The 19,201-nt window shown below is 43.2% G+C and overlaps 1 protein-coding gene across 2 annotated transcripts in view; it reads right to left on the bottom strand.

The window, feature by feature from the left end:
• Positions 1–205: 205 nt before the first annotated feature.
• LOC101740483 (uncharacterized) overlaps positions 206–19,201 on the bottom strand; it is a 50,684-nt gene continuing 31,688 nt past the window's right edge. For both annotated transcript variants that reach the window (XM_038013734.2, XM_038013735.2), the window contains 19 exons: positions 18,985–19,056; positions 18,276–18,404; positions 16,217–16,335; positions 15,670–15,805; positions 13,888–14,047; positions 13,032–13,129; positions 12,215–12,319; positions 11,428–11,545; positions 10,044–10,160; positions 8,687–8,826; positions 8,248–8,370; positions 7,902–8,115; positions 6,584–6,759; positions 6,237–6,308; positions 5,457–5,543; positions 4,111–4,219; positions 2,129–2,895; positions 1,385–1,466; positions 206–558 (listed from right to left, as the gene is read on the bottom strand). In XM_038013734.2, coding sequence (XP_037869662.1) covers positions 311–558; positions 1,385–1,466; positions 2,129–2,895; positions 4,111–4,219; positions 5,457–5,543; positions 6,237–6,308; positions 6,584–6,759; positions 7,902–8,115; positions 8,248–8,370; positions 8,687–8,826; positions 10,044–10,160; positions 11,428–11,545; positions 12,215–12,319; positions 13,032–13,129; positions 13,888–14,047; positions 15,670–15,805; positions 16,217–16,335; positions 18,276–18,404; positions 18,985–19,056 — 3,072 coding nt within the window. In that variant the 3' untranslated portion in view covers positions 206–310. The remainder of the gene's footprint in view (positions 559–1,384; positions 1,467–2,128; positions 2,896–4,110; positions 4,220–5,456; positions 5,544–6,236; positions 6,309–6,583; positions 6,760–7,901; positions 8,116–8,247; positions 8,371–8,686; positions 8,827–10,043; positions 10,161–11,427; positions 11,546–12,214; positions 12,320–13,031; positions 13,130–13,887; positions 14,048–15,669; positions 15,806–16,216; positions 16,336–18,275; positions 18,405–18,984; positions 19,057–19,201) is intronic.

The following is a 19,201-nucleotide window of genomic DNA, read 5'->3' as shown; positions in this document are numbered from 1 at the left end:
GCTCTTGCTAGGGCTAGTTGGTAGCTAGAATAACCCTTTAAACTACCAGCGAATAAGTAGGAAAAAAATATATAAGTGAGGCCTTGTTTTCATAAATAATCTGAGTATAGTTTGTTTATATATTTTAGCCTCAAATGACGTCACACGTGTTGAATTCCCGCGCGCCTTTTAGTACGAACCAGTAAAAACCAAATAAAACAACAAATGATACATGGAAATGTATTTATAACATTCGACTTAACATCTAAAGAGTCGCGTCAGTTATTAAAACGTCACGGGACGTGCGGACAGCGCGGGCGACGGTAAGCGACTAGAGTTTGTTGTGTTTCAGTGCGTTCGCGATGTCCCTCACGTCCAGGCAGACCTTCGGCTTGTGCTGGGGCGGCTCGAAGTAGAACTCGAAGCGCTTGAAGCTCTCGATTTCTCGTTCGGACAGGTCCAGCGATGATAAGTTGGTTATCGAGGCGTCGGGGAGGAACACGCTGGACTCGTGGCCGGCGCCGGGCGGGGGGTGCCCCACCGGACCGAAGCCGCGCGGGGGGACCGGGGGGGGCGCGTCTGGGGGAAGCATTACAAGTCATTAATTAGCGATACAGTTAACCGTGGTCACACCGATACTGTCCTCCACAAGTGCAGACCTTAACTGTACCAGTTGTTCGAATCCCGCACGTATTAATTATTCTATTGAAATACTTAAATACAACGGTAGACTTTTTGGCGGGAACGCGAGGAGTGAAGTTGTGTGATGTGTTTAATTTTGTCTAATTATTGTTTCTTCAGGTTTAAATGTGTAATAACGGTGGTTTATTAACTGTTTAGTATCTGTAAAAGTGCACAAATGTGGGGAAATTAAAGCCGCTGAACGTTAATATTCGGGATCCTCCAAAAAGTCCACTGAAAAAATCTCAGTAAATTACTACCATTTTACTGAAATTATATTTCATCCCATATCATTTCATTTCATTTCGTTTTTAGTACAAAAATGTTATTATGGAGTGTAATGAAAGGAAATGAAGATGATTAATTGACTGGGATGAAATATAATCTCAGTAAAATGGTGGTCATTTACAGAGATTTTGTTCAGTGGACTTTTCGAAGGATAAGTTACTATAGTAGTAATAGTACTATAATATAATAATATAGTATAATAGTAGTAAAGTATAGTAGTTAATCCTGATAAGTTACGTCCGGCGGCTTTGTTTCATTTTCCCACATTTGTGCACTTTCAAAGATATTAAACAGTTAATGAACCACCGTTATTACACATTTAAATCTGAAGAAACACTAAATAGACAAAATAAAACAAATCACAAAACTTTACTCCTCGCGTTCTCGCGAAAGTCTCGTCGATGGTCTACACTGACGGAGTTGGCGGCCCACCGACCTGGCTGCGCGTGCGGGTACATCGCGTCGGGCCACACGTGGCGAGGGTCGTCCAGGGGCGCCGCCTCCACAGGGCTCCCGTCCTGTAACAAGTGAACAATCATCGCAACTTGAATTTCATTAGTTTGGATTGTGATATCCGGTAAACACATTGAAGGGTGACCTGGTGTCCAGTGGTTACTGGAGCTCTAAGGTCTCAAGTAACAACGGCTGCCCCACCCTTCAAACCGAAATGCATTACTGCTTAACGGCAGAAATAGACAGGACGGTGGTACCTACCTGTGCGGACTCACAAGAGGTCCTACCATCTGTAAAACTTCAGCAGAGCTTCGTAAATAAGTTTTCACCAAGTGTACAATATTTAAGAATAAATAAATAATTAAATAGCGTATATCTCAATTTACCTCTTTCTGAACTTACTCTGACAGACAAAATAATACTATCCAAAAACACATAGGTACGCTAAATATAGTATAATATATATAAATACTAGCTTTTGTCCGCGACTTCGTCTGCGTGGGATAGTTACTTTGGCGTAACGCTAAATTTTATCCCCCAACTCCATTTACGTAGAAAGTGAAAATATTTTAAATTATAGAATGTTACAGAGCTATTTAAACCCATATTTTGAAACATTCTTTATTGTTGCTCCGCTTGTATTGGTCTTACCATGATGTCATATTATATATTCCTCGATAAATGGGCTAACCAGTAAAATAGCTACGAAACTAAATTCAGTACTAACCGGAGTCTTGAAGAACTTGGAATCGCTGACGTGATGAACGGATATTTCGCTGTTCAGCTTCGAGCCGACCCTCAAGCGCTGGAAGTACGGCAGCGAGTCACCGTTGGCCAGGTGGTGCTGTCCGGGGTCGTCCGCCTTGAGGTCGGGCGCGTCCCTCGAGTCCGTGAAGAGGGCGTTCCGGAACAGATTCCCGTCCTCCTGACCGAAGGGCGTGTAGAGTGGGCCGGCGTAGTCCGCCGCGCGCACCGGGTCCGGGCGCTGGTTGGCGAATAGAGACGCACCGTTGGACTCCGGGCGCGTGCCGATCGGGTTGGGGCTCGTCTCTAGCCTGGACTCCGGCCGGGGGAAGCTCCTCAGCCTCCCCTCGTCGTTGCTCCTGAACAGCGAGTACCCCTCGTCGTTGCCCTGGGTGAAGGAGGACAGGCTGAGCATCCTGTCGTGCAGCTGGTCGGGGCGGGGGTGGGGCGCGCGCTGCTGGTGCATCATCGACATGAGCGGGTTCCGGATGGTGTACATCCCGTTGGAGGTGGGCGTGATGGTTGCCTGGCAGGCGGCCGGCGGCATGGGTATGGGCTCCGGTATCCGCAGCTCGCTCTTCTGCTGCTGCGGCTCGGCGCTGATCTGCACGGGCGGCAGGTCCGGGTGGAACATCGGGTTCCTCAGCGTCACCATTTTGGTGCCGTCCCGGGACTCGGGAAGTTCGGTGGCGTTCTTTTTCGCCTTCTTCTTGGACTTCTTCGACTTGGTCGCTTGCGGAGACGGTGCTTCTGGAAACCATAGTATAATATTAATGTTGTACACTGTACCGATGGAGAATGAATTATTTTAATTTTACTGTATACAATCAAACAATACTCAAAGTGACAGCGTGTCTAAATCTTAATTGTAATATCTAACGATTTCCTCACTCTTCAAACTGGAATGCAGGAATGTTTCGTGGTAATTATAGGCAGAACAGGGTTACCTACCCGTGTCGCCCCACGGAATACACTACTATACCAGTGCTATAAAGTGCAATCCGATAATAATGTTGAAATGTGTGTATATAAATATTTTTAATATACCAATAAAAACAAAACAGTAATTTTTGAGTTATTCTTAATAAAGCACATACTTGATACAATTAATTGACTTCACCTACATTGCTGATAATCTCCTATTAAATTTATAGTTATACTAGCTGGCTCGGCAAACGTTATCTTGCCATATAAATTATTTCTAAGAAAGATAAATAACCTAGATACCGACTGCAGCGCCGTCTGACGGACCGATTAGTGAATCTAAGCCATCCAGGGCGCCACACAAATGCATACAAAAAAATCATTCAAAACGGTCCAGCCGTTTAGGAGGAGTTCAGTAAACGTACAGAAAGTAACGTACGTATCAAAGTTTTGTTTGTTATATCGAAGGCTGAAAGGAAAGCTGGATTAAGCGACATTTTTAAAACTTTACATTCAAGTCTTTACTTTATAGAAAAACTTTCTTCAGCTATTTGAACGGAGTAAGCTTAATTGAAGTTCAATTAAAAACCATCGAACTGGAACCATCGTTCTGATACCGAACTGATGCTGATACTGAATAAAACGGATCTTTAATTACAAAGATAAATGTCGCTTATACCAGCCTTTCACCCTTCAATATGTTAGAAAAGTTTTGGATAATCTACGTATAATATACTACGGATAATATATAACTAGCTGTACCCGTCCGCTTCGCTGGGCATTTAAAATTAACATTATTATTTCTCACCCCCGCAAAGATTCTCATCATTAACGCCCCCGCAACTGGTGTAGGGAATCCAACACTCATAAATATTAGCCTATCCATTAAGTACATGTATTTTCTACGTGGATACTAAGTTTCAAGTCAATCGGATGCATGGTTCAGTAGTCATAACGGAACATCCGTAAAAATCACTGTAGATTTATATATTAGTATAGATTTTTATTGGCTCATAGGTCGACACCATTAGGCGTTGTTACCTGGTTGGCTGGTGGAGAACATCATGAGCGAGGGGTCCGCGGTGATGAGGGGCGGCGGGCGGGCGATGGGCGTGGGCGTGGCGGCCAGCTGACTTCCTTTCCACAGCGGCTGGAATTGACAAAGGAAATGCTAACTTAATTGTTTAAATGGGTGGACGAGCTCACAGCCCACCTGATGTTAAGCGGTTACCGGAGCCCGTAGACATCTACAACGTAAATGCCGCCAACCACCTCGAGACATGAGTTCTTAGGTCTCAGTTTTTAAAGTACAACGGCTACCCACCCCAGCTTTCAAAGCGAAACGCATTACTGCTTCACGGCAGAAATAGGCGGGACGGTTATATATTGTAATGTCACTTCTGAGATGCCAATAAAGGAAAGATCTCGCTCTGAGCTGGTAATCATCAGACCATCAGGCATTAGACCGACCGACCATTATTTGAGTATAACAATAGATTGGTTTTAATTAATTTTTCAAACGCGAAACATCCTACTAATATTATAAACGCGAAAGTCTGTAAAAAATATGGATGTCTTTTTCTGTTACCCTCTGCTGGGGTGTAGGGCTGGAATCAAATCCTACCATTTACATCAGTCCTGGACAGTCCGTTTTAACTTCTCCCACGTCATGCCCAAGACGCCCACTTCTTGCTCCAGACACTGTTTTTATTGCCCTTGTAGGCAGACTAGCATACGGCCCACATGACTGTGAGTGGTTACCGTCGTCCATGGACTTCAGCAATGCCAGGAGCAGAGCCAAGCCGCTGCCTACCGCTGACTTTCCACTTGCTCTCTTGGATAAATGGATGTATGTTTGTCATATCTACTGATATAATATCTACTGTGATAAAAACACAGGTGAATAGATTGATACATTCTAATTATTTTTTTAAAAGGATTTTATTACCTGGTAACTAAGACCTTTAGGTCAAGTCTTATTTTAATTTTTAATCTTATTTTTAATGTTTAATGATTAAAAATGATAATATCAGTGGACTTTTTGGAGAGGATCCCGAGAAGTTACGTCCAGCGGCTTTGTTTCATTTTCCCACATTTGTGCACTTTCACAGATATTAAACAGTTAATAAACCACCGTTATTACACATTTAAACCTAAAGAAAAAAAAAGCCGCCAAAAAGTCGATACAGTTTAAGGACTAGGAAGTGATACAGACAATCCTTTATGCTTATACTGCGACATGTCTTCAAGTTAGTGCAGCGGTGGCTTCGTGATGTCTCCGGGCCACATGAGGCCCGCCAAGGCTCACGTCGGGCAGTTATAGTCGAAGAGTATGCTCCGATGTCAGCACGGCAGGCGTCCCGAGTCGGTTCCTTGCGTTGACTCACCACAGATTTGATGGGAGTGGGTTCTCTCTTCTCGCTGGGCTGAACGCGCGTCAGGGTTATGCCGGGAGGGAGCTTCAGATCGGCAACCTGAAATTATATTGTAACGCCGATAAGAGTAACGCCATCTATCGCCGAATAGTCGAACGAATATCGAAGGACCTAGAACGCTCGAAAAGTACAACGCCATCTATTGTCAGATAGCGGAAACTACTACTAGAGATGTGTGAAATATTCTCTATATTTCTAGGAAGGAAGTATCGGCTATAAAAGCGTTGTAGGGATGGCACTTTGTATCGAGCCATTATAATATATTGTACAATTTTTTTTATATTGCTTAGATGGGTGGACGAGCTCACAGCCCACCTGGTGTTAAGTGGTTACTGGAGCCCATAGACATCTACAACGTAAATCCGCCACCCACCTTAAGATATAAGTTCTTATGGTAGGCAGCGGCTTGGCTCTGCCCCTGGGATTGCTGACGTCCATGAGCAACGGTGACCACTTACCATCAGTCGGGCCGTATGCTCGTCTGTCTACAAAGGCAATAAAAAAAATATCTATACAGTTACAATGGCTGCCACATCCTTCAAACCGAAACGCATTACTGCTTCACGGCAGAAATAGGCGTTGTTAAATGTATTATAATCTTATCGGGATTGTCTCGTGCCATTTAGACAATTGAACAAGTATTGGCGCGGTAAAAGGTCATCGCGGCGTTAAGTTCATGGACCGCATCGTGGGTGGGCATCTAATACGTTATCCTGGCCGCGTCCTATTCACCTGCACTCCGCTGCTGAGCTGGTCCATGATGCTGCACGACGGCGGCTTCTCGAGCTCCGACGCAGCCATCACCTGTGGAACAGGACCCATGGTGATAAGCGTAATGCTCATAAATACTCACGTACGTTTTTAGAGTGTATTGACGCTCACGCCATATACAAATGCTAACGTTGACCCAATTAAAAGTTTATTCACATAACGTATATTATGCTCACGAGTGCTCATGGAATATTTAATGAAATACCGACGCTGCTCTGATTAAAACATCCAGCACACGCCCCACATAGTAGCTATGTTCACGACACGTAAATGCTCACGAGTGCTCATGCCATAAAAAAAATACCCACCTTCTTATTAACAGCCTCTATCGTTGTGTGCGCGGTGATGTTGATGACTTGCTGTCTCGGCTGCTGCTGTGTTTGCTGCTCCCTCTTCTTAGCTTCCTTCTTGTTGCTGCCCTGTGGCGCTGGTTGCGTAACGGCCTTCTGCTTGTTGTTGACCTTGGACGGCTGCGGGGCCGGAGCTTCGGAACAAACGCACCACATTCAACGACCCAAGTGAGAACACAAGCAGCACCGATGAGCAACTCCAATAAGCATTTAATCATATGGAGTAGCTACTTCAGAATGAATAAACAATAAAATACTTAATTGAGTTTTCTGTTATACTAGTGTACCCCTAGTAGTCTTGGTTTGAAGGGTGGGGTAGCCGTTGTAACTATACTGAGACCTAAGAACTTATATCTCAAGGTGGGTGGCGCATTTACGTTGTAGATGTCTATGAGCTCCAGTAACCACTTAACACCAGGTGGCCTGTTAGCCCGTCCACACATCTAAGCAATAACAAAAAATCGACTATAATTAATTGAAATTATAACTTTGAACATTACTATGGTTTTATTGTCAAAGACTATTATTATCTATGCTAATAAAAAGAAAAAGATTTGTTTGTTTGTTTGTTTCGAATAGGCTCCGAAACTACTGGACCGATTTAAAAAATTATTTTTCCATTAGAAGCCGACATTGTCCCTGATGAACATAGGCTACTTTTTTTTTTTTTTTTTGTTTCATGTGTGTTTTGATGTTTCCGAAGCGAAGCGAGGGCGGGTCGCTAGTACTTCTATAAACACAGATTTCGCCAAGAATACACTATACCCAAACAATATTAATCAAGCAATACAACAATAAACATTAAACAATGAACTGTATTAATAAACTATACAAATCTGAACTCTCTTTTTTTACTCAATGATATTGAAGAAAAATCTTATAAATAAACTAAAATTTTAAATAATAAAGGTATTTCTTTGCATACATATATGTTGCAAAATCGGTACTTTTTAATTAGGTTCGAACTGGCACACTAGAACTATTTTAGAATGAGAAATAAGATAAATGACAGTCATCGCTTGACATGACGATGTTACACGAGTTTTTTTTTTTTGAAAAATAAAAGATTTTGGTATTAAACTAAAAAGCCACTATATTTCGCCCTACCTCACCAGATATGTATTGAAGTATACAAATCATAAAGATTCAAGTTGAAAGCTCAAATGTACTGTGTGCATAGGCGCGTTTCACCATAAGTGACCACATGGCGGGTGAGCGATCACCAAGCCGCCGCCTACCGCTAGCCTAACAAGAATCTAACTTAAGCTATACTAACTTTTTTCTTGTCTATCTCTATTTTTTTCCGCTTCCCTCTGTTGTTTCTTCTCTTTCTTTTCTTCCTTCTTCTTGACCGGCTCCTGTTTCTTCTCTGGCTTCTTATCCTCGTGCTTGGGCGCTTCAGACTTTCTCGTTTCACCCTTTTTGCTCTTCGCTTCTTTTTGGGCTTGGAGTTGTTTCTGCTGCAGAGCCTTCCTTTCTTCTTCTTCAGCCTGGAAGTCAATATAGAAGGTCGCTTTTATCAACGATTTTGTTGGTACATATGTAGACCTCAGTGGTGGTTGGGTGTCTTATAAGCCCGCACGGGTAGGTTCCACCACCCTGCCTATTTCTACGAGACCCACCTGCTGCTTGGCCAACAGTCTCCTCTGCTTCTTAGAGAGCGGCTGCGTGTCCGCCAGCCTATCGGGTTTCTGTTCTTCCTTCGCCCTCTCCTGTTTGCTCAGCTGAGATTCTTTGCTCTTCTTCTGCAAATAAATTAATAAGTACATAATTGGAATGTTGCTACGTTGCGTATAGCGGTTCATTTGACGCGGTGGACTATTCAACGGCCTGTTCCACCATTTAAACCAGAAAGCGTGACTATATTGCGGCAAAAATGGGCGGGGTCGCGGCACCCACCTGACTTCGAAATAAAGTTCTTAAATGAATTAAGTACGTATTTTATTAATCCTTTGATCGTGAACTCTCTCTCTGTCTCTCTCTCCCTCTCTCCCCTTCCCTCTCTCCATATATCTCTCAGCACTAAATGAGTTGAGCATGATCGCTCGCAAGACTACTTGCCTTCTCCTTGTTGGAGCCCTTGGCCACTTGGTTCATCTGCGCTATGGCCTGCTCCCAGGTCAGCTTGCGATGCCCCTCGGGCTTCGGCGCCGGCTTGGGTTCCGGCGCGCGCCCCGGCGGCTCACCCCGGACCTGCGCAGCTGTGGAGCAGCAAGACTATCAGTTAGTATTCGAACGCGAACTTATTTAATATTTATATACTAGCTGACCCGGCAGACATTGTAGTGCCTCAATTGATAAAAAAAAAGACCTAAGCTTTTGTATAAAATAAACTTAAAACAAACAAAAGGAATCCGTCCAACGGGGACCCATCAAAGGGAAAACAAAATTGTTATTTTTTATTTAATTCCGAGCATTTTCATATTTATCTACCTTTTAAACCTTCTCTGGACTTCCAAAAATAATTCAAGACCAAAATTAGTGAAATTGGTTCAGCCGTTCTCGAGTTTTAGCGAGACTAACGAACAGCAATTCATTTTTATATATAGAGATTTCTATTTTAAAGATGAGAACTCCTGAATGAGTGATATAAAAGACATATATCACTCGCACTAGCTCCGAATGTATCAGTAGCTCAGTTCTAGCCCACTAGATCACTAGCTCATTTGTCTCATGACATTGTTATGTATCGTTAATTAATGAGCGAATGAAAAAAATGAATGAGTGAGATAGACGCATTCTGTGGCCGGCTGACGAGAATGACCGTTCACTACCCGTTAATTTCGTTTCGGAGTTCTCGGAACACAGCGAGCGTTTGATTGATTGCTTCGATCTAAAGATTTTACAAGCAAGGACCAGGGGGGAGTGGTTATAAAGCATATCAGTGTATCCAAATTACGCAGGGACCCCGGGTTGCCAACCACTGTACCGAAAACCACCACAATCAGGCCTCGGGAAAGTACGGAAAACCTTCGTCAAACTCTTACTGGTGAAATTGTATCCTGAACCAGTGGTACAATCATGAGCTAATCAAAAGCTGACCGAGGTGTTATTTCTGATAAACAAGCTCAATGCTCAGCTAATTTTAAGCGGTTGCAGGAGTACACACTCACCCATATTGAGATATGAGTTAAGAGTCTAACTTTTACAACGGCTGCCCCACCCCTCACGGTAGGACCTCTTGTGAGTCCGCACGGGTAGGTACCACCGCCCTTCCTATTTCTGCCGTGAAGCAGTAATGCATTTCGGCTTGAAGGGCGGGGCAGCCGTTGTAACTATACTGAGACTTTAGAACTCGTATCTCAAGGTGGGTGGCGCATTTACGTTGTAGATGTCTATGGGCTCTGGTAACCATTTAACATTAGGTGGGCCGTGAGATCGTCCACCCATATAAGGAATAAAATAAAATATAACCCACGGGTGGTGCGGTGCGGTGCGGAGTGACTGGCGGGCACGGTGAGGGTGACGGCGCCGTCGCCCGGGGACCGCCGCACGCACACCACGCCCCCGGCCCCGCCGACCGCCCCCGCCGCCTCTGCAACATGCCCCGGGGGGGAAGTGTGAGTATGGATCCAACTCTTTCAACAACACTTTAATATATATAGAGAACTATATACTATTTCGATAATATTTTTAATTTCAATTATATAAAAAAAACAAGTCGTATATATATATATATTACTAGCGGCCCGCTCCGGCTCCGCTCGGGACTTTAACAAAAATTTCAACGATATTCGACGGTGTTTTATTTTTTGAAATAAAAGAACAGTTATTGCGGCATAAATATAATAGTTAGAGATACGCTGTCGCGATACTTTTTGTAAATAATAATGTGTTCTACAAAAGTACATTATCTTATTCTATCATCAATAGTTTTCACAGGGCACGCGACGTAAAGAATATTTTAGGTAATTTTTTTACACCTTGGGTTACATTATTGGAGTTTTAATAAGAATCCCTAATTTTTTTCAAAAAAGATTATATCCTATGTCACTTGGGAATAGTGTAACTTCCAAACAGTGAAAGAATTTTTCAAATCGGTGTAAGAGTTTCGGAGCCTATTCAATACAAACAAACAAATCTTTCCTCTTTATAATATTAGTATAGATATAGATGTCATGTCATATCAAGACGTCTAAAGAAGTTTCACTTCCAAAAAAAAAACAACATTCAAATGTGTTTTTTTTACTGATATCATAACGACGCTTGAAAGGCAAACTTGACTAAGGGACAACGCGTGAACTTTACAGTAGACTAATTTAAAGTTGAGATTAATTTAAAATATACATGGAAAATACCTGAAAAAAAAAAAAATTTTAACGAATCTAGCTGTAGGATTGAAATGATTTTAATAGACCTAGAAATATATATTGTTACCGAGTCCAGGCAACCCCCGACCGAGAGTCAGCGCTAAAACTATAAAAACGATCCCTCGCTGCGCCTTTGCCTCTTTTTGGTGCGTGGCGTTCGTGCGTGCGGTTCTTGTTGAAACATGTTTGATTCTTGCGTAATTTTAACAGTTTTCGTTAATAGTAAATTGAAATCATTTTGTTAGAAGTTTTGTTAATTCAGTGAAATATAATTAGGCCAGTTCTGTGTTATTTATTAATTTTTGTTAACTACCTCACTTCTGGTCGATAATAATATGTTTTTGCGCATCGACTATGGTTATTGCCTATCATTTATGTACAAAGCAGTTATTGTCGCTTAGTCACGTTTGTCTTTCAAGCGTCGATATAGTTCCTCTATCGCGGGCACCGATTCGGGTAAAACAGACTCATAGTTTAACGAGATCAGCTCACTGATGTAGGCGTCGTTCTGCTTCTGCTTCTCGCTCATCTGCCTCTCCAGCTCCTTAAGCTGCAGCTGCCTCTCCAGCTGGAGCTGCTGCTGCTTCTGCGCCGCGAGCGTCTCTTCGTCCTGGAAGCAACACACTGCGCTTTTATCGTGACGAATATATGTACAGGCGAAACGAATGAATTTTCGACATTCTTTTTTTTTATGGCTTAAATGGGTGGACGAGCTCACAGCCCACCTGGTGTTAAGTGGTTACTGGGGCCCATAGACATCTACGACGTAAATGCGCCACCCACCTTGAGATTTAAATTCTAAGGTCTCAGTATAGACAACGGCTGCCCCACCCTTCAAGCCGAAACGCATTATTGCTTCACGGCAGAAATAGGCAGGGTGGTCGTACCTACCTGCGCAGACTCACAAGAGGTCCTATCACCAGTAAGCCGGGCGGGTGATATTGCTCGATAGACCGACGGCCCAAAATTCTTCTTCTTCATCATACCCTCACTGCTGAGGATCGCACATGTGATGTTCCACCACTTTTATTATTATTATTTAGACATTAAGAGACGTATGTATATATATATATATATATATATATACATATGTGTGTGTATGTGTGCCCATTATTACAAAATTTTATTTTGCAAATAGTAGAGTAGCAGTGTGCTTAGTTCGAGTATTTTAACATTCTCGATAACGTAAAAGTTAACTCAAACTCGTATGAAGTTAATAGACGGTAGTTGTGAGACGGTAATGGAACGGACGAGTGGAGTGGGGGTTGGGGGGTCGTACCTGGGGCTGTGGGGGCGCGAGGGCCCGCACCTCTGCCAGCTGCCGCTCGCACTGCTCCAGCTTGAGGCTGTACTCCGACATCTTCTTCTCTGCCACGCGCAGCTCCTGCACACACCACACCCGTCATGGATCTCCGTGCGAATACTCCTCTTAAAGAATTCTTTATTCAATCAATAAGAATTGTCGCACAGTTTAAAGGCATTCTTACAGATGTCCATGGACATTACAACGTTAATTCCACCACATATTCCGAGACTCGTATGTATAAATTCATTGTGTAATTATTTTACGAACTGCAGTTAATTCCACGTTTAAATTGCGTGACCTCAAATGACGTCACGCAATGAAGTTGCGCTCAGTCTTATTTTTATTGCCCTCGTAGGCAGACGAGTATACGACCCACCTGATGGTGAGTAGTTACCGCCGGCCATGGACTTCAGCAATGCCAGGGCAGAGCCAAGTCGCTGCCTACCGCTTAATACTCTCCACAAGGCTCGTTTGAAGAAGGACATGTCATAGCGCTCGGGAAACACCGTGGAGGGGAGCTCATTCCAAAGCCGGATGGTACGTGACAAAAAGACCTCTGGAAATGCACTGTCGATGAACGTAGTGGTCCCAGATAATATGGATGAACTCTGCTCCGATGGCGGGAGGTGCGATGATAAAAAGGGGATGAGGAGATCATCTCAAACAATTCCTCAGAGCACTCCCCATATACGGTACAAAATAGTGAGGTAACCGAATTTCCTCCGCAGACCCAGAGGTTCCAACACATGAGGAGGAGCAGTCCCCGCGCAGACCGGTCCCTCGACAGTACCTTGGCAGTCGTGTTCATGACGGTGGTGAGCTCCCCGATTTTTTCAGTGACCAGTTGCATCTTCGCCTGATGCGCCGGATTGATCTTCTGTTTCTTACCTGAAACGTGATGATATAGCTTCAGATTACGTCACAGGATGAGAATACCAGGTGACCTCATCTTGTGACCTTAACTTGTATTAGACGGGAGCAGGTCCTAGAAGAGCACACACCCCAGGGGAAGACCTCCTGGGAGTCTTAAAGCGACTGGAGATTCGAATGGGCGATGGCGTTTTGCGATCGAGCGCGGTTTAGTGTGGTGCTGCTACACGGATGAGTTGAACCCACATAATTCTGCATGAAACAGATCAGTGTTCCAATTCGTAGGGGGGATAACCATTACACAGCGAATTCTCTAAGATACCCTTTAGATCAACAAATAAACTAAACTTGGCATCCAAGAACCCTATTCCTGACCGTCTATTCCTAATCGTCACCTAAGAGTACTGGTGGATATGGTCTCTCGAGACCATCAGTTTAGGTAGAAACAAAAAAGTTAGTTTCACGGGATTGGGTATGTATGAATGCTGTTGTTCAAAACTTGTATACATGCGAGCTCCTCTAAGCGAGATTCAGGCGTTGTGTTCTGTGATGGGTACCCGCCACACAGTGCCATGAGCTCCCCTCCACGGTGTCTCCCGAGCGCTATGACATGTCCTTCTTCAAACGAGGCTTGTGGAGAGTACTTATCGGTAGGCAGAGGCTTGGCTCTGCCCCTGGCATTGCTGAAGTCCATGGGCGAGGGTAACCACTCACCATCAGGTGGGCCGTCTGTCTGGCCGGTCCGCTCGCTAGTGGAGGGTGTGCGGGTCCCGTACCCTTCCTGCGCACGGAGTGGTAGTGCTGCAGGGCGCGGCGCGCGTCGCGCACGTGCTCGGCGGCGGTGGCGAGCGACACGCTGAGCCCGTCGCGCTCGCCGCACGTGTACGAGTACGCGAAGTGCAGCCGGGCCTGCTCCTCCATCAGACGAGTCTCCAACTGAAATTTACAACAAAAAAAAATTATTACTTAAATGGGTAGACGAGCTCACAGCCCGCCTGGTGTTAAGTGGGTACCGGAGACCATGGACATATACAACGTAAATACCGCCGCCCACCTTGAGATATGAGTTGTCTTGGTATAATTACAACGGCTGCCCTTCAAACCGAAATGCGTTACTACTTCACGGTAGAAATAGGCAGGGTGGTGGTACCTACCCGTGCCGACTCACAAGAGGTCCTACCACCAGTAAAACATGTCATTCATACATAGATGTGTGACTTTCTAATGTATCGAAATAGTAGATGGGTATATTTTAAAGCTTTAAAAACTGGTTTTGTTATAAAACATAAATAAATATACAAAAATAAAATAGTAAATAATAAACTACTATTTAAGCAAATTTAAATACAATTACATGTGTTTATGTATGTGTATATGTATATTTAAATGCAATATTTTACTATATATAGGTTTATAACTACGAATTCAAATTTTATAAATATGATACAGCTGTGTCTGGCTTGTTGACCAAAAGAGTCAAATATAGATAACACAATTGTTTTTATTTATAGGCTTGTGTTTGAAAAATGTTTACTTTTTTTTCCTACCTATGCTGATAGCCTTGAGAGGTGTAGGTGAGCTCACGGGGCTCAAACCGGGAGTGTTGCTAACACTGGCCCTAACAAGAGCAGTGCTTCGCAAAGTCTACCACCGGATCGGAAACGCGACCCACTGAGAAGATCCGGCGAGAAACTCAGTGGGCTGTGTCTATGGGATCTTTATCAATTATCACTGTCTAGTTTAGATATTTGAAAAGGCTCACGGGTGATTCTCATGGCCCAACAGGTTCAGTAAGATAAGGCTTGTGGGTGAGCACCGCGGCCTGAATGAACACACTCCAACTTTCATATAGCCTTCAGCGTGTTAAGATAACATTTGCATGAATTACTTTATTATGTGGGCAGTTAGTTTTGATGTTATATACAGATATTATTATTATTATTATTATTATTTTTTATTGCCTTTATAGGCAGACGGGCATACGGCCCACCTGATGGTGAGTGGTTACCGTCGCCCATGGACTTCAGCAATGCCAGGGGCAGAGCCAAGCCGCTGCCTACCGCAAGCCAAGCCGCTGCCTACCGAGCCAAGCCGCTGCCTATTCATCCCTTACTATATAATAAGTACTATTTCGTGAACTAAACATTTCGCGGAAGAACCAGAGTCAAAGAATAGTCAAATAGCCAAAGAACCGCGGGTTATCGACTCTTGGACTAACAGAATACCAACCCGGGACAGCATAGACCAGTGGTCGGGGAACTTTTTTAATTATTACCCCAAAATATTTTTGTGTAAGTTGATATCACCTCATGGCGAAGAACAAAAAAAAACGAAATCGCTTCTTTTTAGTATCTTTCATATTTATAGCTCCCATGATAAATTCGAAAAAAAAAAAAAAATTTTTCGTTACGTTTCATTTCGTTCCATCGAGTTTGAAATCACAAAGATTCTAAAAAAGTTTCACTTCAATATATACTTTTTACTCACAAAAGTTTCATTTTACCCCATTTGGAGTAATTTACCCCGGCTCCCCGACCGCTGGTATAGACCAAAAGTACCTTTTTCGTTTTCTGCCGTTGTTTCTTGGCTCGCTTCTTCCCCCTGTCCACGTTCCTGCTCGGACCCTCGATGTACTGCAGCAGCGCGTCCAGGTCCCGGGTGTCCTCAGGCCGGGACTCGCGCCAGCACGACCCTCTGGAATTCACACAGTATGGCATATACAGGGTGTTTAAATCAAATCCATTTTTTACTGGCGGTAGGACCTATTATGAGTCTGCACGGGTAGGTACCACCGCCCTGCCTATTTCTGCCGTGAAGCAGTAATGCGTTTCGGTTTGAAGGGCGGGGCAGCCGTTGTAACTATACTGAGACCTTAGAACTTGTATCTCAAGGTGGGTGGCGCATTTACGTTGTAGATGTCTATGGGCTCCATTAACCACCTAACACCAGGTGGGCTGTGAGCTCGTCCACCCATCTGAGCAATAAAAAAAAAGCCATGGTGCCACTCAAAGGACCTCTCCTCCTTGCGTCGATAATCCTCAGTGCTGAGGGTCGTAGCCTCCTCTACGGCAAAGCACGGGCTCGGTATAATGGGGAGCAACTCACCCGGAGCAGCCCGAGGACGTGGAGAAGACACTCGTGTCCCGACTGGACAGCGACACGGCGCCGTGCTGCCGCTGCTGCGCCGCGAGCTGCTGCTGCATCTGTAGCTGCTGCTGCTGGAGCTGGACAGGAAACGACAACGGGCCGTCAGGTTTAGAGCACCACATACCTCCCCCCCCCTTGACCGTTTAGCTCAATTTCGATTCACGGATGATGACCGGCGGATTATCCTAGGTATTACACCGGTGAACCATATCGTGGTATTCATACGAATTCATTCCTAAGGATATATTAATGTGGGAAACGGAGCGTTTAGAGCGAAAGTGATGAAGGTACGAGGAAGAAAGGGACGGAAGAGGGATGGTTTTAAGATGGCGATCGGGCATCAGAAGTGCGAACATTTTATGACGTGTGCTTAATATAATAAAGGACAATGCCCAAAAGTGGGCCAACTTTATGTCAAAACTATTTGTACTTGAAAAACTATGCCTTATTTTTTATGTATCAACATTTCTTTCAACCTGGCATTGTTTTACATAAAAATAAATTACTTATTTGATAACATCCCAAAACCGAGTGCCATAGTTTTTAAATTCGCCAATAGGCAAAGGGCTTAGCCCATAAAGCCTTATAGTAAACCTTTAAGCTGCCAAACGAAAGAGTTGTCTGTGACTTGAACAACAAATAAAAAAAAAAAGCTAATGGTTATAATTCAGACTTTTTAGTTTATTTTTGTTCAATTCAATATTTATATATTGTAATAATAATTATTACTTAAAACCATGAATTATTTAATATTTTTAGATATTATTGATTTCATTAGTAAAAATCTTAATGGCCTACCATTACTCTATTCTTATTATATATGATCAGAGAGTTTTGGCAGCAACCCGAGTGAAGCGTCACTTGAAGTTTTATTTTAATGTTTTTTTAATAGTTTATTGTGATGTATAATATCTAAATTGAGTGTTGTTTTGTGTATTAAATGTCAACAATCGTTGTTCACGATTATTAAGGCATTGGAATAAAACTGTGGCTAACATAGCAGTGACTGTTTTTTTTTTTTTTCAAAATAAAAGGTCTGCGGAAATTTTCGCTCACTCAATGTGCTATTCATCGAGTTGACGTCAAAACTCCCAAAAAGCAATAAAAAGAGATACACCAGCTTTTTATTGAAATAAAATTATATATAACTACGACAGACTAGGCTGTATAGGCTACGCTCTTTGCCTGCTTATTGGTGAATTTAAAAACAACAACAACAATATCGTTGCCGGTTTCCGGATTTTCATTTCATTTTATTATTATTATGAGGATATAATAATAATAATAAAATGTACGTAAGGGCTTATTTCTAGCAACATTAACCACAATTAACTTATTTAATACTGTAAATAATGACGAGGGCGATTATTGATTTCGAAGAAAACAATTAACAACTTAATTTTAGCTGCAGAAAAAAACAGATTTCTCTTAAACCTGGGTGAGAATATAAAAATCGTTTCCTGAATATGAAACGATATTTCTTTGTCTATCAAATTAAGTTAAAACCATCATGACCCGACAACTTTTTTTAGGGGCCCAAACGCCCTAAGAAAAAGGGCATTGTCCTTTTGATACTTTTTTTTTTATTGCTTAGTTGGGTGTACGAGCTCACAGCCCACCTGGTGTTAAGCGGTTACTGGAGCCCATAGACATCTACGACGTAAATGCGCCACCCACCTTGAGATATAAGTTCTTAGGTCTCAAGTAAGTTACAACGGCTGCCCCACCCTTCAACCCGAAACGCATTACTGCTTCACGGCAGAAATAGGCGAGGTGGTGGTACCTACCCGCGCGGACTACCACCAGTATTTTTTATTTATTTACTTTGAGCTATTACATTAATATCCGTATTCGGAATTGCAATACACGTAATCACTGTGCAATTGAGACATAAGCCTCAAGCCTCAAGGTGGGTGTCTGCGTGACGCGGTAGACACCTCGATCCCTCGTCTGTGCAAGACCAGATCTGAGCACCCTGGCTCCGACTCCTGTTAACGTTCGAAAATCAAACCGAGACCTGTTGCTGCTGCCGGATCTGCTGCTGCTGCTGCGGGGTCAGCGTTAGCCTGTTGTGTATCGGCAGATCGTAAATGGGCTCCGGCTTGCTCTGCTGCGCTGGCGGGTGCTGGGCGTGCTGCTTCAGTTGCTGTCGATGAGAAATACAAGTTACACTACGAACTGCCTGCCGTTTGCCTGCGTGGCTAAATTATAGAATGTCAAGGAGCTATTTAAACCCCTATTTTGAAATATTCTTTATTGGTGCTCCGCTTGCATTGGTCTTACTGTAATGTTATATAGCCTTATAGCCTTCCCCAATAAATGGGTTATTTAACACTGAAAGAATTTTCAAATCGGACCAGTAGTTCCTGAGATTAGCGCGTTCAAACAAACAAACGCTTCAGCTATAATATTAGTATAGATTATAGATGTCTCTTAACGTCTAAATAATAATAATAAATGTGGTGGAACATAACATATGCGATCCTCAGCAGTGAGGGAACGATGAAGAGGAAGAATGTCGAAAATTCACTCTTTTTTTTTATTGCTTAGATGGGTGGACGAGCTCACAGCCCACCTAGTATTAAGTGGTTACTGGAGCCCATAGACATTTACAACCAGTGTCAAGCAACTAATGCATTGTGATGTCCATGGGCAGCATCGCTTGAGCTCCAGCAGTCTTACTGAAGTCTGTTTGCAGCTTACTTTTAATTACAAGCGTTCCTCACCTGCAATCGGATCTGTTCCATGGCGTTAGGGTTGACCTTTCCTTCCGTGTTTACAGCAATCGGGGGATTCACCTGTGAACATTTAATGTAATCTATGCTAATACATAAATCTACAGTGGTTTTTACGGATGTTCCGTTATAACTACTGAACCTTTCATCCGATTGACTTGAAACTTGGTATCCATGTAGAAAATACATGTACTTAATGGATAGGCTA

This window comes from Bombyx mori, chromosome 11, assembly GCF_030269925.1.
Source record: "Bombyx mori chromosome 11, ASM3026992v2".
Classification (NCBI taxonomy): domain Eukaryota; kingdom Metazoa; phylum Arthropoda; class Insecta; order Lepidoptera; family Bombycidae; genus Bombyx; species Bombyx mori.
The sequence above is the reverse complement of the archived record's forward strand: the minus strand, read 5'-3'. Positions and strand labels throughout refer to the sequence as shown.